This window comes from Elephas maximus, chromosome 23, assembly GCF_024166365.1.
Source record: "Elephas maximus indicus isolate mEleMax1 chromosome 23, mEleMax1 primary haplotype, whole genome shotgun sequence".
NCBI lineage: Eukaryota > Metazoa > Chordata > Mammalia > Proboscidea > Elephantidae > Elephas > Elephas maximus.
In genome coordinates, this window is record NC_064841.1 from 67649663 (window position 1) to 67671797 (window position 22135).

At 40.8% G+C, this 22135-nt stretch overlaps 1 protein-coding gene across 1 annotated transcript; it reads right to left on the reverse strand.

Annotated features, from left to right (window-relative positions):
• Window positions 1-378: 378 nt before the first annotated feature.
• On the reverse strand, window positions 379-11105 carry METTL21C (methyltransferase 21C, AARS1 lysine). Its single transcript, XM_049867682.1, has 5 exons — window positions 11062-11105; window positions 9375-9516; window positions 6017-6168; window positions 2016-2133; window positions 379-773 (listed from the first exon to the last, which is right to left on the reverse strand). Exons 2-5 carry the CDS (start codon window positions 9502-9504, stop codon window positions 379-381), a joined length of 795 nt encoding a protein of 264 aa, XP_049723639.1. The 5' UTR covers window positions 9505-9516; window positions 11062-11105.
• Window positions 11106-22135: the final 11030 nt, after the last annotated feature.

Here is a 22135-nt window from a genome sequence, read left to right on the forward strand (position 1 = left end):
CAAAAGTATATTGACAAGTGTAAAGCCATGCTATACAGCAGAAACAAGGGAGAAATCCACTTGTTTATTAATTTGTTCATGTAAAATTTATTTATACAACACTTAATTGAGATTGTTGGAAGTCATTAAAGCTACTTTTATGTTTTTATGTTACTTTTTGTAAATATTTAGGTTAACCAGATAATCTTAATTTATTTTAGCTAGTTGGCTACAGTATCATATTACAATATTGTCACATTTATTCTAGCCAAACAAGTTGTTCCTATGAACTGTCTTCTCAATTTTATAAAGGAAATTCACTAACAGTCTATTTGCCAATACAGTTTCTAACACAGCTCAAAAGACACACTAATATTTTTCAAAGGCATTTTGTTTAATTCAGTCCCATTTTAGTGTCCCTTTAAAAAGTTTGACTGATGACTCTGGAAATTCGGCCAAGAGTGTTGTCTCAAACGCTTGCTTGAATTTATCTAAAAATTCATAATCAGTGCTGAACCTGAACTTGTTTGCCCAAAGCAGCACTGTCCCTGGCTGACAAAAATAGACCATGGTGGTGAGCAGCTTTTCCAGGAAGTAATGGTGGTAGACCACATCAGAGGCCAAAACGTAATCATAGTAAAAAGTTGACTTGGGGAAGTTTTGTTCCAGATCTTCTCCCCATACCAGTTCTTTCACGTCAGGCAGGTGTGCTGCACAGTTTAGTGTGTTTTTTAAGAGATTGTATTGAAGGTTTCCTAGAACATCAGGCAAATCAGTTGCTGTGACTTGAGCACCTAGAAGAGAAGAAAAATAATTACTTTGTAACATTTGAGTGGAGCCCTGGTGGTGAAGTAGTTAAGAGCTCGGGCTGCTAACCAAAAGGTCAGCTGTTCGAATCCACCATCTGTTCCTTGAAAACCCTATAGGTCGGCTCTACCCTGTCCTACAGGGTCGCTATGAGTCACACAACAACAACATTTGAGTACGCACAGTGTACATATACTCAGGGAGAAATACAAGAAATAGAACTGGGTTTCTTAACCTTGACTCTATTGACATATAGGCTGGCATGTTTGATATATTTGGGCTGGGTGATTCCTGGGAGGAGGAGGGCTGTCCTGTGCACTGTGAGATGTTTAGCTGCATCCCTGGCCTCTACCAACTTGATACCAGTAATGCCCTTCCACACTCCCACCTCTAAGTCATGACATTAAAAAATGCCTCCAGACGTTGTTCCTTGCCCCTTGTTGGGCAAAATCAGTTGAGAATCACCAAAATAGAATAATGTTCCCATCTCTTAAGAAACTGTAGGTTAACCAACAGTAGGGCAATGGCGGGAGATATTAGGGTGATTAGCTAAACCTACTAAGGTTCTTAACATCTGTTTAATATAATAATTCATGTTTTTCTTTCTACAGTTGTATGTATCTGATGATTTTGTTTTTCCCTAATACGAGTATTCAGTACCTGGTTTTCTTTCCACAAAAGATGATTTATTTTGTCTGACACCCCTCCCTACCTAAATGCATTCATTCTTACAAATTTGAAAGACAGTGACAAGGCTTCACAAAGTATATCACCATATTTCCAGACTGGTTTTAACAGAAAAAGGACTGTAATAATGTAAGCAGAACTATGCCAGATCTGTACCCACCTCTTGCCCAGTACCCGGTAACTCTTGGTGTACATTTTGGTATTAACTTGTCTTCACCATGATTAACTCACTTATTTTCCAAAAAGCTAGTTATATGCAATGAAAAGTAGGAGACAACATAACATGGCTGTTTACAACAGGGATTTGGGAGCCGCACCTCCTGAATCGCAACTTCATCACTTGGGCAGACCAGGCAATTAACCTAAGACTCAATTACCTCCAGGGATAGCAGTAGAAATGCCTAATTCATTACATCCTGGGGGGTTCGATAAGTGAGATCACAGCCAAGCACCTGAACCACAGCCTAACCTATAATAAGCTCTTATCATTGTTTTCACAGTAAATATTTTAAATAAGGTCAGGAATAAACAAACCAACCAACCTAAAATAGTAGCCACAGTGGAAACAAGGCCTGGTCCAGCACCAATTTCAAGTATTTTAGCATCTTGGAGATTCAGTTCCTCTGTGTGTTCCTCCAAATACTGACACAAAGCCACAGCCTAAAAAACATTTACAATAATTTTTAACCTTGGCATTGGAACATTGGAACCAGTAATAGCCCCCCACCCCGCCATCCCAAGTGAAATACTAAAAGACGTGTTAGTAAGTAGTTTCAGCTTACTGAAGGGTTCATAAGGATTAAAATATACATTCAATTGCCGTATTTTTATTATGTGCCATTGAGTTGATTTCGATTCATAGCGACCCTACAGGACAGAGTAGAACTGTCCCATAGGGTTTCCTGGGCTATAATCTTTACGGGAGCAGATCTCTGTCCCACTCCCTCCATTCTCTACCATCCCAACCCAGCAGCTATTGGGTTCGAACCGCCAACCTTTCTGTTAGCAGTCAAGTACTTAACCATGGTACTACCAGGCCTCCTTATGCCATATTTAGACCTTTGGAAAGTAAAAAGTTTCAATGACATCTGAGGAACTGGAAAAAAAGGTTTATCCACAAAACTTGCCTATATCAGAAGACTTGATCAATCTCCCAGAAACCCGATCAGCCCAGCTCTTATAAATCAAGGGAAGGTAGGGCTGAAGAACCACAGCTTCCTCTGGCTTAGTCATGCCGAGTCTCCACTGATTTACGAATGCTATTTTTTTTTTTTTTTAATTGTATAAACTTTTAAAACACCTCTCTGCTGACTCTTTTATCGAAACACAGCTTGGTTAGGACTTTGCCTTTTATATCGAAGAAAAAGCAGTTATTAAGTGTTTTAAAACGTGGCTCATCTAAGACCCACTCAGTAATCAGAACAATGCTTCTCAAACTTTAGAATCGCCTGGGATTTCTTAAAGATGCAGATTCGGGAGTGCTGGGGTGCGACCCGAGAGCCTGCATTTTGGACAAGCTCCCAGGCGATGCTTATGCTGCTGATTCACAAACCATGCTTTGAGTAGTAGCAAGAGATTTAAAAATATGTATGTAGATATGTAGATAAATTTAGATTAAAAAATCTATATATACATTTTTTTTTTTATATACATATACAGGAAATTAAGCATCCCTTTTCTTCTTTTCTTCATTCTCTTCTGTCCCCACCTGTCCAACCTTTCTACAAAGAGAGAAAGGATATTTGATTTGTATTCATTCATGAGGTGTTTATGCCACTGAGCTGTCAGCTAGCAGTGCCCTGGGTGAGAGAGATTAAGCAGAGTTATTCAGGAGGAAGTTACTTAAACTTCAGTATAAGTATAAAAAGCCGAGAGGTAGGAATGTGAACATTAAGATTTAAAAAAAAAAAAAAATGAACTCTAATTTGCTGACACTTTTAGGCCTTAGCTGAAGACATGTCCTCATCTTCCTACAGAACCTCTGGACTCGCTATGATTCCACTTTCCATTTTGGGCCTAGGCTGGAGCCGAGGGCGGCCAGGATTATTTAAAACAAGCTGCCTCACCATTGCCACTGGTCAGATTAAGTAGCAAACCTAATGCAATCTGTCACTCTATTTCATCTTCCTTTGATCATTGAACGAGTTGCAGATACACACGCAGAGGTGAATACAACACAGCCATCTCTACTCGCAAGGAGGGAGGCAGGGAGAAGAGGCGTGTAAACCAATTACAGTCCGCGTTACAGTGACATGGGTAGCACAAAGGAGGCACACACAGGGCACGGAAGTATAGTGAAAGCCACTGGGAGTCAGGGCTGACTTCGCGGTGCCGGGGACAGGTGACCTGGCTCTTGAAGGATGAGTGGGAGTGGCAATGAACAGGAGACAGAGACAGTCCAGGCAGCAGGTAGCATGTTTCACGGTAACGTGGGTGAAATAGCACCAAGCAGCACATTGCACCTAGTTCATGAGTTGAGAAGGAAGAAGTTTGGGGGAGACGAGTTCCTTGGTTCTTCAGGAGAAACGATTATTCTCTACATGTGGGTTTCAGTATTAGGAAGTGAGTGTCACCTGGGACAATCAAGAGGACATGTGCTCTGAGGGATTTTCTAAAGAAATAAATGGCTGGAGGCTTCCTTCCTTAAGTCTTCTGACGAGTGAGAGGCTGGCCCCATTTGAGATGTCACCTGGAGACAACTTTTTTCAGGAACACTTGCATCCTCTGACATTTCAAACACCCCCGCACCACACCCCCCAGCCCCTTAGCCTTAGCAGCAAACTCTGAAGAGTGAGAACTGCACTTGAAGTCACATAAGAAAAAAGTGTTTTTCCACTTTACAGAAATCCTTCTTCGGCAGCTTCCAGCAAATTGAGGGCCTAAGAAAGATTGGTGTGTGCTGTATAAAAATGACTGAGACCTTACGGAGAATGAAACAGTCAAGTGGACAAATGCTATAGTTGTCTATCTGCCGAATAGAATAGGACGCTGGGAAATGCTTTGGTGGTTTTCAAACTGGCTGCAAAGTCAAAGAAAAGCCTATGGTTGAAGGAAATCCTAAGTATGAGGTGTAAAAAGTGAGCTTGGGTTGGGGTGGAGGTAGATGGGAGGGTTTTTTGGGGGGGGTGGGGGATGAAACCATAAGACCTGGAGCCCTTTGTCTGTCTCTTCCCTTCTTTCCTCTTCTCCCCAGCAACATATATCCACCACTCAGGCCACCCAGAGGGGGCCCCATGGAACCTCTAATTATGAGGGCTGGATCATCACCACCCACATACATCACCGGGGAGCTTGTGAGAAATGCAGAGACATAGGCCCCACTTCAGGTCTACTGAATCAGAGTCTGCATTTTAACAAGATCCCAGTATGACTCCCACGATTGCTAATGTTTGAGAAGTTCCAATCTGGACTTTTCTGAGACCAGGCTAAAAGCCTCTGATGCAGTCGAATGAGCACTCAATAGCTGCTGGCATCTCAAGACCAAAGTCCCAGCTGATCCCCCATTAGACCCCCAGTTGAAAAGCTTCACCAAACCAATGAAGTTTTCTGAGTCCCCATTTCCTCAGCTGTTGGGTAGACATATTACATCAACAATTACAGCTAACCTGGGTTTACGTCTAGGACTTTGTTCAGTTCTCATAATCATAACAGGAACTAGGCATTATCACTACCCCACATTTTAAAGGTGGAACAGAGGCAGATTAACCAGGAAGTCCTACCCTATAGGACCGAGTAGAACTGCCCCACAGAACTTTCAAGGAGCAACTGGTGAATTTGAACTGCTGACCTTTTGGTTAGCAGCCAAATGCCTAACCACTGCACCACCAGGGCTCCACCGGCTTAATTGTGTTTACTTACTAATCTGTAGTGCACAATTTCACCATATGATGTGAAAACAGGTGAATTTGTGCACTATAGATTAGTAAGTAAGCACACATGAGCCCATGCATACCTTGCTTGTTGGGTAATCCCACCATGGGTGGAAATGAAGGCACATGGAGGGAAGTGAATGGTCCACAGCCATGCAGGAAATGGCAGGTTTTCTGGCTCTAAATCCAATGTTTCCCCCAGCTCAGCCCCATGCTCATGAGATGAAGTAATGCTTCGTAAATGCTTCTACTTGAAGATGCACAATGTAAAAGAGGAACAAATGTCTAAGGGTCTATGGACACGGCCCAAAGTGCCTGCCTGCAAGATTAGACTCTAAAGACCTGATATTTTTCTGAACAATTCATATGGTTTTGCATCCTACTTCCCAATATGTCCAAGTTTATTTTAATGCAAAGGTAAGGTTTTAGGAACATACTTAGCATCACGTAGCATAGAGCAACATCGATGCTTCAGGAAGAGAAGACGTGCTCATGCTGAGCCTGGGCTCCCAGAGCACACCATCACTACTCCCAGGGAGCCAACAGTAGATCCTCAGTTTGCAAAGCACAGAGTGTTAAAGCACTTGGCAGAGTGTCCGAGGCAACACAAATGTAAGAAATTGTTATTATCGTCTCCGGAAATCCTGGCATCACAAATGCAGCAGTTCTCTCACCCCTGGCCAGACCACGGATCCATAACTCTCTATTGACTCTTGAATGACAATCTTCTTGCCTGCATACAGATAATTCTCTTGAGTGTAACTGGCATAATTTGTGGGAACAAATTTCTGGAGGCTTTGAAGAGATGGTTCTATCTTGTTAGAATCTGGGCAGCAGAAAATAAAATGGGTTTTATTACGAGTCCAGCACAAATATACACTTGGTGTAATTGTTCAAACAGGTATAGATTAAGCAATCTTTCCATAAACAGACTGGGCAATGCTTTCAACGACAATGGCTGCCAACTGGGACAGAACTGAATTATATGGATTGACAGAGGCATGACATTCAGACACGACATTTGTATAATATGACAAAGGGCTAAAGGATGCCCTGGGTCCTCTTCTCTATTCAGCAGAGGACAGAAGAGGTGTGGATCCAGTGGGGTCTAGTCCCCACCCTATGTTTTGATGAGGGGAGAAAGCTAGTTTACCAGCAAAATGACACAAGTGAGCTATCTGCATAAGAAGGAACTAGGTAAACACAACCTGATATTTTTAGGTCTTGAAGTGAAGTAACATGTTGGCTGGAGCATGTTCCTTAAATCTTTCCTACAACAGCTCCTCAGAAGGTTCAGACTACACAAAGAAGAGCCAGCTCCACAGCCCTGGGCAAGGTTGTCAGACGAGCTCTGGCTATTAAGTTACTATTGCTTTAAATACACCTTTAAACTCATGACCCACTATCGCAGCTCTCATATATCACATAAAATGAGAGGAAAAGAGCATCTGATCAGGGGATGACATGATGCAATCTGAAAACGTTGCGATCTTTCCAGAACGTTTAAGAATAAAAAGGTTAGTGAGCCAAAACGCCAGGAATGAGGATGCTGGGTGTATGCACCTAGGGGCTGTCGGTAGCAGGGGGAAGGATGTCGGGATCAGCAGTGACACGTCTAGGGGGAGGGGAAGAAGGTCAGTTGTATTTGCAGGAAACCTGCCTTTCTTGCTTGAGATATAACTGAGAAATTTTTAACTGGGAGTGGAATTCAGGCTTGTGAAAATAGTTGGACAAGGTGGTCAGTTAGCATTTGAAATACTCTAATCAGAAATACAGTAGAGGGATAGGGGTCAGGAAGTGGGCCTGTGTAAAGCCTAGTATTAGGGGTCTACTCTTCAGACACACGTTATTTCAAGAATCACTAATTTCAATATGCACTAAAACCATGCTATGCCACTGGTTCACAAGCCATTCGTAACCGGTTCACAAATCATTCGTAACCAGTTCACAATATCGATACAGAAATTGGGAGTAAAAGTTTAGAAGTGTTTCTGACATTTTGACAATGGCTATTGAATCTAACTAAAATATTTGGGGATTTGTATTTTGTATGTCTTTGTATGGATAGAAACAGGTATAGATGGAGATAGAGGTAGAGATATAGATAGGCAGGCAGATAGATAAACATAGAGATGGACATAGATATTTTAAACTGGAAATTGATTTTTGTTATATTTTACAGAAGTGTCAGTATGTGATAGATTGTGTGGGTGGGGAAGAAAGAAAAAACAACTGGTCCTGTACGACAGTGTGATGGAAGTGCTGCTCTCTACTATTTAGAAATTAGCACCATGGGTGCCTGGGCCTCTCGAGAGCGTTGGTCTTGACCAAGGGTCCCAATTTAGCTTGTTCTACCACGTGAAGAAGAGTCTTCCGCCCTGACCAAACAGTGAGCTTTCAGAGACCTGGAACTTCACTGAGCTTGCAAGAACTTGCTAATAAACAGCCAATTCAGTCCCTAGACTGTCTCCGTTACTGTCACATGTCCTGGTAGGGGATTATAGGGAGGTTGCAGGGTAGAGAAAGGACCACCTTTACCTACCTGTTATTACAGGAGACTACTGACATCTAACAAAACGAACCCAATGTTTATGAATGACCAAAGGGGCCCTAGTGTCTACCACTGGGTTGAGAGGCTCTCTGAATTGTTTCAGAGACAATAAGGAGGCAGAGGAATAGGCAGTGATATATTGATGTGTTTAACAACCAGTTGGGAGAGGGGAGGAGAAGAAGGGCTGATTGTAGGGTTTGCTGACTCCCATGGTGTAAATACTCCTCATCACGGCTGATTTCAAGCTACCAGCATGACGTACTGGGAAAAGATGTGCAGTAGTACACCATTACATAAGATTTGTACTGTACAGATACAATAGACGTAGCCTCAAGACCATACATAATAGAAAAATGTAACAAAACAATTAGTGAGTTTTGAGTATTTAATTTTTTAATATGCTTTTGTGTTTAATTGAATTTGTTTAATTGAAAGTTTATATAATTTAGATTTTAACAACAGCCATGTTTAATAATCAGCTTGCAAAGCTCCTGAAATTCAGAAGCGGGTACAGCCAACCCCAGCACATCCCTCAGAGCAGCAGGACCACCAGGCACTCGAGTTGGCCCCGGAGGCTTCTCTTCCCCACCTGCTGTCACCCAGGCTGTTCCTTCTACCTTTCTTCCCACTTATCACCATTAGGGGACTTTTCTATTTTCAAGGATAGAGGAAAAATAAATGGAGTGACGTTGAACGGCTTATCATTTCCTAGGTAAATAAACTGACCAAGTTGTCAGTTTATACTTCCCTATCAACTTTGTACAGAAACATGGGCATTTCAATATTCTCCCACAACACCCTTTTACATTCTACAAAGACAATCATTGCATATTAAATATTTGCAGTTTATTATATCTATGCCAGCCTGATAGTTTTAAAGAGACCAGATTTTCAAGATAAGGTTGAGTTGAATTTTTATGTAAATAGTCTAAGTAAAAAATAAATAACTTATCCTCATTTACTAGAGCTGGGACATAATCTTACCACTTCAAATGATTGTAAACATTTTTTCAGTGATATGTCTTGGCTTTCATTCCATCATTTGTTATGTCTATTATTTATTCCTGAGTCCTTGCCCAGAAATGCAACCCTAAACCATTGTGTTGTCCTAATGGGAAAATACATTTTGATTTACAATGAGCTACTGTATGTCGCAGTGGCCAGGAATGTATTGAAGCTAAAAGCAGAAACTAATCTAGATTTAGTTTCTTTAAAAAAAAAAAAGTTCTTGTTACAAAAATGTAACAGCCTTAGATTTTTACACAAGATAAAACAAATTTGGGGACATTGACAAGTAAATAATGATAAAAAAACAGAAATGCATGCTATTTTATACTTGCATATAGGCATTTTTCTATGTTTAATTTTAGTAAAAATGTAGTGAAAAAGGAAATGGAAACTCATGCCACTGAAGTTTACTTGAAAATGGCATTACCAGAAAAACAATCGAGAAGGTGTTGAAGTGGTGACAAGGAGGTTACCTCCTGGGGGTCCCTCGGTGCCATCTTCCTGGAGAGTTCCCTTCTTCTCTGCCTCTACCCAGCCACCTGGGGTCCTTGGTGCTTCCCCGAAGCTCCCGGGCTGCTGTGTGGAGCTCAGACACACGTCCATAACCGGAGCCTTCTGGAAGGGAAAGAGCTGGAAGGGACCTGAGACGCTCAGCCCAAGTCAGGTCTGAACCTCCCAGAGGGCTCCAGAGGATAAGCTTATCGCCTTAGCATCTACTGAGACGAAAGCAATGCCTGCTTTTCAGCTGAGTTCCCCGGGTGAGGGAAGGAGCCACCAAAGGAGCTGTCAGCCTGGTTTTGTGGAGCAGAGCAGAGGAAGACCACGAAACATTACCGAAGCTATGACATGCATGAAGAAATGCAAAAACTGTGCAATTATAGCCAGAAGACAGGCAGTATGTTGCTCAGGAGTCTGCAGTGAGCTTTTCTTATTTTGCAAATTGAGTCTTTGCCATTGTGTCTCCTCCCAAGTCTTGAAGCACATCACTAAGTTGAGGTGTCTAAGATTTATTTTCTACTGACCTTTGGAACGGAATCCTAAAAAACAAACTGTCCAGCGTTACGTAGCATTGGAGGTACCTTGTGGAGTTAATGACATCGTGGAAGAGAAGCCAGGGTTCAGAGCAAACAAGCTGTCCTCTCATCCGAGGCTGTATCACAGTGTAGTAGAAAGCGCTGGGGGCTGACAGCCAGGAGCCTCATTTGGCTTCTGACTCTGACACTTGGCAACTCTCTCAATCCCCTCAACACCCGTTTCCTCACCAGCAAAAAGGGGATAATAATATCTGCCTACCTCACAGGGCTTCAGCAAGAAACAGAAGAGTGGAAGCAATTAACAAGGCTCAGGAAATGACTCCTGATTCAGAAAAAAGGAGGCCCCAATTATTTGGATTATTGATCCACCTCAAAATAATAATACCTGTCTTTGCTGGAAAAAAACAAAAAAATTTTTTTTTTTTTTTTTTGCTGGAGGACATGGTGTATTGTTGCCAAACACTGTCTTAGTGATTTAAATGGATTGATCCATTTAATCCTGACAACAAATGAAGTAGATACTATTATTACGCCGTTTCTCAGATGAGAGAAATTCAGGCACAGTAATTAATCATGCAGCTGGCCAGGACCAGGTGCAGAATTCACATTCCTAACCAGTAAGCAGGACAGAGCTTGACTTGCCTTAGTTCATCCCTGGTTTTCTTTGCTAGTTTGCCCTGAAATTACTACTAATGCTTAGTGTATCTAAAGTCCACATTGTCGCAGTGACATTGTCTAGATTTTTTTGCAAAATGAAAATGATTTTCCTCATCCGTATTTACCATGCCTGGATATTCTCCACACACAAGGGTTGTAACATCATGTTGCTTCAGTCAGCTGGGGGCAGTAACTGGACACACCAACCATAGCACCTTAACTAGCTGACCTAAAAACCAACGCTACATCCCGCCATTCAGGCACGGGGCTACCCCAGTAAACAAACACAGAGCACAAGGAAGAACACTCCTTCCCTCTCCTTGTATGTGATCCCGTGCCGGACCTGGAGAACTTATGTGCCCACGACATTTCTGGGCAACAGGACTTCAGAAAAATGGGATTGTTGGGGTTGTTGTGAGAGTCAGTTAGTGTTTTCATTGACTCCAGCAACAAATAATCAAATACTTACCCCAACTCTCCAAACACCAAGCCAGCCAAGAGCCCTCTAGAGATTTGTGCTTTGTGGGAGATTTCTTCTCTTCCAGATACTTTTCTTGCTCCTTCTCCTCAACTCTCCTACAGCTCCAGGAAGTTAACAATCCCCCCTAAGACACAGCAGACTCGTTGTTTTTGAGCACACAGAGTGTCTTCAGGGCAGAAGTCTCAAAGCTGTGGTAAGAAGCCTGAGTTTGCATCTTGGCCCTGCCACGTGCAATGCATATTGAAAATGCAGATAATGGTGCCACCTACTTCAAATGGTGGTTGTGGGAATCAAGAGAGATAATGTATGCAAAGCATCTTGCATAGAATGATATCGACTGTTATGGCCATTTCCAAAGCTACAGGGTAAACATGCAATATAACACCATATGCAAAATTCCCATCCATCACCATGAAACTCTGCCCATTAAATAAAAGAATTTTTTTTTCTTCATGTCGAATGCAAGAAAAAACACAGCTATTTTCAGACAAATCCCATTGTGAAATGAAATAACTCCCCTCCCCCCATAGCTGTAGTTCACATGAGGAATTGATTTTCTCCTCAGACATTGAAAAGCAATCAAGAAAATAACAACTGCAATCTAGCTAGTGTTCATTGTTAGCTTCACACATCGTATTATACTTAAAATATTTCATATGTTTTAACAAAAGTTTGATAATTGGTAAATACTTTGATCAATTTTTTGCAATGGCTCCTTGTTAGTATCCCTCCCAAGTAATTTTAAGCTATGAACTTAAACATATCTTTACCTTATGTAGCAGAAGAGAGTTGAGGTTTCTGTGCACCCCTTAGTCCTTATGTTTTATATAGGTCTGCACCTGAAAGGATTAGCATTTTATGAACAAAAGCCAGCCAGTGGAAGTTCACGTTATTTAGGGTAACATTACCTACCAGTACTCATAGACATGTTACTTTGCTAGAATTCTCTCTCTCTGTCTCTCTTATACACACACATACACACTTACACAAACAACAGAGTCCTTGCAAAATGAAATGGAACCACCCTCAAAAGATCTAGAAATACCATGCCGGCAGGACAGACAGAGGCTGTCCCCTGTGGTATCCAGTGGCTGGGGTGTAGTTTGAAATGTAGACTTATATTTCAGTTTTAAAAGAAATGGGGGTTGGATAGTTGGGCCTTTGTAAAGATCTGCAAGCTTTTTGCTTATTAGCCAGACTCCTGAGCCTGAAAGGGAAGGGACATGCCTGCCGTGGACTTGGTCCAGAACCATGATCCTGGCAGTTAGAAATAACAGAAGACTCTATAAAGAGGAAGAAAAAACTTTTGTGAGGAAGAAAGGAGAATGTCTATCTGTAAGAAGAGACGTGAGTCAAAGACTTAAAGTCACATATAGGATACTTACGAGAGGCAGCAATGAACAGAAAATCAGAAAAACACCTCCAGGATAAAATTAAGCCATCGTCACTTATTTAGTTGAAATAAAGGGCAGTATAATGAGAAAGAAGAAAACCCTGTGCTCATTTAGGAAACTTAAAAAACAAAAAATTAAATTCATTGCAGTCAAGTTGATTCCAACTCATAGCAACCCCGTAGGACAGCGTAGAACTGCCCCACAGGGTTTCCGAGGGGCGCCTGGTGGATTCGAACTGCCGACCATTTGGTTAGCAGCCATAGCTCTTAACCACTATGCCACCAGGGTTTCCTTAGGAAGCCTCGAGACCCTTAAAATAGAATATAGGTCGTGTAAAGCAAAGCTTCAGTCAACTGGGAATTAAATACTCACTCCCATTTATGAGGGACCACGATTAACTAGTGGGCTGAATAAATGGTTTTTTAACCTGAATAGATAAAAAAGCCTTTTTGTTTTTTTAACCCAAGCTTGGGACTCTCTTCTCTGCATATATATATATATATATATATATATACATTTTTTAAAATTTTTATGTCAGTTTCTTTTAACTCAGGATCTTTCTCTGGATGTGTACTGATCCAATAACTATTATGACGGGTCTTCTTTTCCCTTAAATGAAGTTTTTTCCAACTCTATCAATTTTTTTTTCTGTTTATTATTCTAATGTTTTCTTATTCTCAAAATGGGTCTAGTTCTACGACTGTGTCCTGTATTTCTGTAATTTTTTTCCACCAGGTGTCATCATCCCTATAAGAAATAGCAAAGTGACAGTCATCATCACAATTATATAAATAAATTTTTAAAACTGATGGCAATGCATGTGAATATATATATATGTAATGTATATTATATGTAGTATAATATGTAATATATACACTTATAAACTTTTTATAATACAGAAAAGAACAAAGAAGGACAAAAACATTAAATCCTCTTTAATCCTTACTATTTGGAGAGATAAGGCTGGTTAACATATTTTCAAATATATCTCAGCTTCTAGGCTTTTAAAAAAATAATCTTAAGCAATTATTTTACTGAAAATGAGAGTGGACAAAAGCAAGTACATATTTGCCTCAGTGTGGTATACCCTGTTATTTTAACAGTTTCTTTTTAATACTTTCTTCAAAATCCATCTTTTATGTAGCTGCTCTAAGCCATGAATCCGAACTCCATTGTTGGAACTGGAATAAATTAGAGCAAAACCAAACCAAACCCGTTGTTGTCGAGTTGATTCTGACTCACAGTGACCCTAGCAGAGGTTCCTAAATTCTGGATGGGCTACATCAGGATTACCTGGAAGCTTTAAAACATATAGACTGTCAGGCCCTGGAAATCCCTGCGTAAAAGTCTGAGAAGGAACGTAGAAGCCTGACTTCTGTAAAAGCAGCAGGATGGGGAATTTCCAGTTGGAGAACTTTCCCTCCCGAGTGTCTGCAGAGCCTGGCACATAAAAAAAAAAAAAATAGTAGGTGTCAATCTCTATCTGCTGGATTTGCTCATGAGTGTGAGCTTCTAAGGGCCTGAGCAGCACAGGAAGACTCCAGAAGGCTTGGGGAGGGGCTGGGGCAGTGGGGCGGGGACACATAAGTTGTTGTCAAATAGTTGAAGTGCCATTACATGAAGACGGATTAGGCCTTCTGCATGGCTCTGGAGGGCACAGCGATGAAGTAAGTTACTGGGAAGCAGAGTTGGAAAAGAACTTTCTAACAAGCAGAGCAATGGAACAATTGATCTCAGGAAGCCTAGCATAATGGAAAGTGGGCTGAATCTGGAGTCAGAAGATGCAAGATTGGATTCAAGGTTTATGCAGGGTCAATAAAGAGGTGATGCATGTGCCATTGCTGCCCTTCTTCATCGGCAGAGGCATCTGATCTACCATGCACCTTCCAACTGATCTCTCAGGGCCAACAGTTCTCAGCACGGGGCAGTTTTGCACCCTCCCCCTCCATTGTATGTTTGGTAGTTTTTAAAAGACATTTCTGGTTGTCACTGTTTGGGAAGAGGATGCTATTGGCATCTAGTGAGTAGAGGCAGGGATGCTGCTAGACATCCTACGATGCACAGGACAGCCTCTCTCAACAAAGAATTTTTCAGCCCAAAACATCAATAATGTTGAAGTTGAAATGGATCAGAGTTATAATGCAGAGTAAAACCTAATTATCATCATAGATATGCCATCTACTAGCTGTGTGATCTTGGGTAAGTTCCCGACCTCTTCACTCTCAGTCTTCTCATCTGTAAAATGGAGGTGAACTAACATTTATAGAGTGTCTCATACACCCGAGACTTAGATGGGCTAGAAAGAAAGCCCTGTCGACCTACTTCCAAAAATCAGCCAGTGAAAAGGCTGTGGATCACAGGTCCGATCTGCAACCAATCATGGGGGTGGTGCAGGACCAGGCAATGTTTCATTCATTGTACCTGCCAACTCGATGGCAGATAACAATACATGCCAAATTCTGAGGTATGTCTTCACACAGATCCAAGCATCCCAGCAGCCCTTGGATTAGTCTGGTTTTCCCAAGAAGCAGACCCAGAGCCAAGGATCTGAGGGGAATTATTTTACTTAGGAAGTACAAGCAGCACAGCAAAGAAGGTAGAAATATTAGAGGGCAAGAGAGGCGGCCAACTAAGGATGTGCTATGAAGCCAGCTACCTACGTGTGTTGGATAGAAGATTAACCCCACAGGAAAGCGCTGGAAAATCAGGCAAGACACACACCTCAGCACTATTTCATTCAAGGGTTCAGACAGCTGCTGGGGTTTTTATGCACCTCAAGCACAGATGCAGGTATCAGCAGCTGGAGCACTCAAGACATCCCTCAGAGCTGTGGGTGAGGGTGTGGTAGCATCTGCTCTGGAGCCATAAGAGAAATATTACCATTCCCTTACAGGACTGTGAGAATAAAACGAAATGTTAAATATCTGGGAAAACTTGGCACAATGCTGGGAGTCTAGAAGGTCATCAATAAATAAATGTTATATGCCATTTAAGTAAGATGTCACTTTGAGGACTAAGGTGCACCTGCCCCAAGCCTTGGTATTTTCAATCACCTCATAAGCATACAAAGCTGGACAATGAATAAGGAAGACTGAAGAAGAATTGATGCCTTTGAATTATGGTTTTCACAAAGAATATTGAATATATCATGGACTGCTAGAAGAATGAACAAATCTGTCTTGGAAGAAGTACAGCCAGAATGCTCCTCAGAAGCAAGAACACTGGGACTTTGACTCACGTACTTTGGACATATTATCAGGAGGAACCAGTCTCTGGAGAAGGACTTCATGCTTGGTAAAGTAGAGGGTCAGCAAAGAAGAGGAAGATCCTCAATGAGATGGACTGACACAGTGGCTGTAACAGTGAGCTCAAGCATAACAACAATTGTGAGGATGGCGCAGTACTGGGCAGTGTCTCGTTCTGCTATACATAGGGTTGCTATGGGTTGAAACCAACGCATGACATTTAAGTAGAGAGGTGAATCAGGCCCCTTTGGAAAAATTCTGGAACAAATGGAAATGCTGAAAGCCAGGCCTTGAGAAACAGAGGACGCAAGGTGCTCCAGTTCCAGAGACTTCAGCATTAGGAGCTCAAGTGCCTTCTTCTTAAACATTTCTGTCGGAGGCCTCAACCACAGCCATCTTCTACCCTGTGTATCTGTGGTCAAGATTCAAAATCTGGGAGGAAATATTCTGATTCGTGTAACTTGGTCTTGAACTCGCCCTTATTGTCAGGGCTGGAGTCATGAGAGAAGAAGCCCATCAAATCATGTGGAGTAGAGCTGGAAATCCAAAGAAGGGATGTTGGGCCAACAAAAGTCAGAGTTTTATATACATGGCTCTTCTCCTCTTCTTGATCATCCTGTCCATAAGTACGTTCTTCTTTCCATAATTACAATTTCAAAGTGGAGACCCACCTTCTCTACAATGGAAGACAACCTAAAGTCATATTTGGATACTGCATCCACAAAGAATAAAGCCACTCTGTTGTCCAAAGCTCCAGGTGGTGTCCATTTCTTCCCAGTTCCATTGCTTCTCTCTCAAGTAACATACGATCCCAGGTACCATGAATAATAACTTGATTAGCTGTTTCATCACAACTTCCGTGGGCTGCTAGTCCCACCCCAGAATACGAATGAGAGTATCCTTGCTTTTCTCCTTATCTTCGTTTGATAAACAATTTGGAATACTTGTAACAGTTAGAGACTGCATTCAGCAAATAAAAGTCTCTTAAATAAGACAGGGTTTTTTTTTCTCATGTATTTAGAAGTCTGACATAAGCCGTCTCTGGTTGACATGAGATCTTTGGCCTTCCTCTCATGGTCAGTTTTGCAAGATGGTTCCTGTGGCTCTGTCCATCAGGTCAGTGCTTCAGGTAGGAAGAAAAGAAGAATGCCAATGGTCAAAGGTCAAATGCCAGCTGAGTTTAATAAATTCCTATTTAAGGTACTTTCCTGGAGGCCTTAAACAACAACTTCTACCTATGTGTCATTGGCCAGACTGTATCCATGGCCACGGGGCTACAGGGTGGCTGAGAAATGTACTTTTTTTAACTGTGCAACAAAACCAGGGTCTTTTCTCTTTTTTTTTCCTGTTAGTGGCTGAAAGAAGGAAAGAATGGATATTGGGTAAGAAATCATCAATGAATATCACACACCTCAAAATTTCCTGAGAGTCTTCTGCTTGTGCCCAACTATACCTCTTGCCATCAAGTCAATTCCAAATCATAGAGACCCTATAGGACAGAGTAGAACTGCCCCATAGGGTTTCCAAGGAGCAGCTGGTAGATTCGAACTGCCAACCTTTTGGTTAGCAGACGAACTTCTCATCACTGCACCATCAGGAATCCTGTGCCCAACTATGGGTACCAATGTTGGTATCACAGATTTTTGGTTGCAAGCAAACATAATTTATTGAAAGAGTTTTTCTAAGGAACATGAGAACATTAAACCAGGACTATTGAAGAACAGAAATCAGGACATTCCTGGGTTTTAGGACTAGAAACTAATGGACAGATATTTTGGGTACTGCTATGGGATGACAACACCAAACATCTCTCATCTTTGTGTGCTCCACTCAATTCAAGTTCCTAGAAAAGAAACATTCAATTAAGTTCCTGATCTGAGAATCACAAGGTGCAGAGGAGAGAAAGTATCCCCAAATATAAGGGACGTTGATAAGACAAAAATGAGATATCCACCATACATACTTATAGAGGTGTCATTAAAGGGAATTCACACCCAGAGAGAATTGGATGGAGAACTAAATGTTTTTTAATAACTCCTGGAACAATCAATCAGGTATGTGGTTTTCTGTTTGTCATGCAGAGAATATTTGGTCAAAGTGAGATCATGCAATTTCATAATTTCTGGTCCCTTGATTTTCTGGTAACACAATTAACATTGTCTTAAGATCATAACACTTTCTGTCAAGTGATTTAGGGCTGCTACAACTCCTACTCTTTGCCAGGGTTCTGGGGGAAGCCCTGGGACTATCAATAAGAAGGTGTCAATTGATGCTGTTGGACTCAGTCAGTGTGAGATGTAAAAATTTAAAGTATCTAGCACTGTCCAAGCCACCAGATAGGAAAGCCTGCGTAGCAGAACCTTGTTGCCTTGGTTTTGGCTGGGGCATGAAGACAATGCATGCTACATGCCAGAGAGAGACCATTACCAGAAATTTAAAGTAGGTGTTCAGAACACCTTCGGGCAACATTTAAAACCAGTGTGCACGCGCACACATGCGTATCAAGAGTATACAAGAATTTTTTTCAAAGAGAAAAATCTCCTCTTGTGGGGAAAAGGGTTTTCTCAACTAAAATTTGTCACGCTTGTATAAAGGAAAGAACTGACTTCCATTTCTCCTTTAATGCCCTTTGTATGATAACAAACATTACCACTGTGGAAGAAGAGAAAGGATATGAGTGAAATAGTCCAGTAGGTTTTGAAACAGCAAGTGAAGTTATAGTCCTTTCATTTTAAAAATAGCACATGCCTGTTCACAAGTATTTGGGTCCCATACTTAACTGCATGGAACAGCACGCCTCTGTCCATAAATCGCCTGCTTCATAAAGTCGCTATGACAGAAAACCAATGAGTTGCCTTGATGGACTCATACGTATTTTGGAGAAGAGGTGTTTGTACTTAGCTGCTGGTTTCAATTTTTAACTTGTTTCCCAAGCCAGTTCTTAAAACAGATTTTTTCTCAAAAAAAATTTTTTATTTTTATTCTAGAAGAATCTCCAACTGCTACAGTGTGTAAATCACAATTGATAACTGCTACATTTCATGTCATCAAAATAGCCAAGAGTGCTTTGGGACTGAGTTATAAGCCTGTGATATTAATTACATGGAGCAATTTCATGCCTGGGAAACGTCTGGATGAGAAATTCTGACGGAGAAAATGCCTGTGAAATAAGGAATAATTTTGGTAACAACATTCCTTTTGTTTCAAACTTTAGTAAATGATAGCTTTCCCAAGCTCACTGTTTGTTTTTTCAGGTCCCATCCTAGAATAGATAGAACCAAATAAATCTCTCCGTATGAAAACAAACTCTCTTCAAAGTAATTCAACTTTGAGAATGAGGGTGGGAAATGACACCGGGGTTCCAGTTTTATTGTCAGACCTGTGAAGCAAAAAGAACTGAGCGCCCAATGACCATAACCCTTAGAACTCACAGCCAGAAGCAAATGCCTCTGATGCCATCTGCTCTTTGCATATTTCCGCCAGCTGTTTGGACATGGAACTTTTTAGAGAGGACTAATCATGCTCCGATTTTAGCAACATGAGTTGACCAGCATTCAGAAAGACAATAACTTTTTCCCAACAGACTGCTATTAGGAAAGAATGCTTACCTGGTGGGGCTGCTCTGGGTGTGCTGCAATGGAGAATTTCTTTCATTCTTTCCTCGCATTCTAGAGGAGATTCAATCTGAGAAACACGCATTTCATCTCGGACTATGTTGAAATTATTTAATACATATTTAGAATATATATGTGTGTGTATAGGTATGTATATGTGTATGTACATATACACACTATGTGTGTGTGTTGCTTCATTGTATTTTTTAATTAGAAAATCCTCATTGTGACAAGTCAAACCATATAAAAATATATAAATAGAAAGTTAATAATCTCTCGCTTTCTCACTCAAATTCTACTTCTCCATCTCCCTACAACAAGACAATAATAATGATTATTAATGATTATCATACGTTTTTCTATGTGAATACTCCAAAAACCAAACCTGTTGTCATTAAGTCGATTCTGACTCATAGTGACCCTACAGGAGAGAGTAGAACTGCCCCATATGGTTTCCATGGAACTGCTGGTGGATTCAAACCGACAACCTTTTAGTTAGCAGGCAAGTTCTTAACTACTACACCACCAGGGCTCCATGTGAATACTAGCTGTGATGCTAAAGATTGTGTGTCAGCTTGGCTGGGCCAGGATTCTGTGTTTTGGCAGTTGCGTAATGTTGTGATCACTCCCCTGTTGAGACTTGATATGTGATCACCCCTGTGATGGGATCTGCTGTGAGCAGCCAATCAGTTGAAAGGGAGTTTCCCTGGGTATGTTGCCTACATTGAATATAAGCGGATATTCTGGCAGAGCTTAGGGGCTTTTTGCTCCTGCTGGATCCTGCACCTGGCTCCTGTTTGCCTGACCTCCAGTTCTTGGGATTTGAGCCAGCAGCTTACCTGAGGTCTTGCTTGCCGATCTTGGGATTTATTGGATCTTCACAGCCTGTGAGCAAGAGCCCTGCTCTCTGACCTGCCAATCTTGAGTTCACAAGCCCCTGTGGCTACGTGACTCAGGAGAAGCCTCTATTCTGACCCATGGACCTGGAATCTTCCAGTGTCTACAACGGCGTGAGCCATTTCCTTGATACAATTCTCTCTCTATATATATGTTTATACACTTCACTGGTTTTGCTTCTCTACAGAACACAGCTTAAGACACCAGCATATGACTATTTCTATATTTTATTTCATCTTTTTTTGTTTGTTTTGTGGTTTTATTTAATTTGCAGAAACAATATACCTCACATAATACTCTGAAGCTAACTTTCTTGCTCTTGTACTTAACAATATACTGTGGATAATTTTCCAAATCAGTACACATGGCCAGATTATTTCTTTTTTTTTTTTTCTTCTTTTCTAAAGCACTTTACTGATTTTATTAATATGATTCAGGATTACCCTTCAAAATTTTTAATCAGTACACAAAGTATAAACAAAGAAAGCCAAAATCATACCAAATTCCTACCATCCATAAATAACCATCCATAAATAGCTATTGTTATTTTATGAACATCATTCCAGACACCTCCCTATGCTCTTATCCTGCAAAATAATACTTTGAACATGTTAACAGGAGGGATCAGTCCCTGGAGAAGGACATCATGCTTGGTAAAATAGAAGGTCAGTGAAAAAGATGAAGACCCTCAAGGAGCTGGATTGACACGGTGGCTGCAACAATGGGCTCAAACATAACAATTGTGAGGGCAGCGCAAGACTGGGCAGTGTTTCATTCTATTGTACATAGGTCTTGACGGCACCTAACAACACCAACAATTTGGTAACAACATTCCTTCTGTTTCAAGCTTTAATAAAAGATATCCTTCCCAAGCTCACTGTTTGTTTTTTCAGAAAGGAGATAGAAGTATGAATGAATAGATGAAAATAAATTTTTAATGGCATATAGTTAAATTTAAAAAATGTCAGTGAATTAATAGATAAATTTTAAAAATGCACATTCTATATAAAAGTATAAATACAAATATTTTATAAATATAAAAATTTTACTTGGATTTTTCTTATTATTGTTTTCATATAATATCTTTTCTTGTTTTATGGAGATTATATCTTCTCTTAAATTTCTACGGTTGTTAATTACAGTGTTTTAGAATTTTTCTCCTTCTTAAATTATATTTTTCCCTCAGACTTCTTTTATTCTATCAATTTTTGGGGACTCTTCTTTTGGAGACTTTGTTCATTGTCTGGCTATTTCTGGCTCCTAATTCATATTTAAAAGAAGATACCTAAAGCTGATTAAAGCTATATGCGTGGTGGTACACATTCACTGATGGGTTATACCACTGGATGATTGGACGGGGACCTGCATGTATTACTGAGAATACCAAAGTAATATATATTGATCTTTTCTCTTGAGCCCAACAGTTTTTTCAGAGAATCTTCTAGATTTTTGCCTGAGATTTTAAGTTGGGATATCTATACTCTGAGTATAGGGCTGGAGTTTCATTACATAACCCCCTCACACTACCCCCAGTTTTCAATTTAATCTCTTACCCTTACTCTCATAAATTCGTGGCATCTACCATGATGAAATTCTTGGTACAATTTCCCTAGAGTACAAACTTCTCAACTCTTGCTGAGGTGGGAAAAAGGTAGGTGCATGGATGGGGAAGATCTGGTGGTCTCAGTGTTTTTATATATTCTCAGTTTCAGCCTCATCCCCTGCCCATGACTTACCCAGTGCCTCCTGTTCCTAAGCACTCTGCAGCTGGCTTCTTGAGGGCTTTGCCCTCTGCACTCATTAGAGGTTTCTCTTTCTCATCCATTCTCTCTTTATCTGCTAAGAATTTGTGAATATCCCTTGCTTTCTGTTGTCTCCCATCATACATGCTCACTTCTGGTGGATTTGCACT

What these genes read in the sequence shown, in the direction of transcription:
- METTL21C (XM_049867682.1), bottom strand. Translation starts at nt 9,504, where the DNA reads ATGGACGTGTGTCTGAGCTCCACACAGCAGCCCGGGAGCTTCGGGGAA. An exon ending in CACCGAGGGACCCCCAGGAG is followed by an intron (nt 6,169 to 9,374) that starts GTAACCTCCTTG and finishes TCTGCTGCCCAG; the next exon opens with ATTCTAACAAGATAGAACCA. An exon ending in CACTGTGGCTACTATTTTAG is followed by an intron (nt 774 to 2,015) that starts GTTGGTTGGTTT and finishes CTTCTCTTCTAG; the next exon opens with GTGCTCAAGTCACAGCAACT.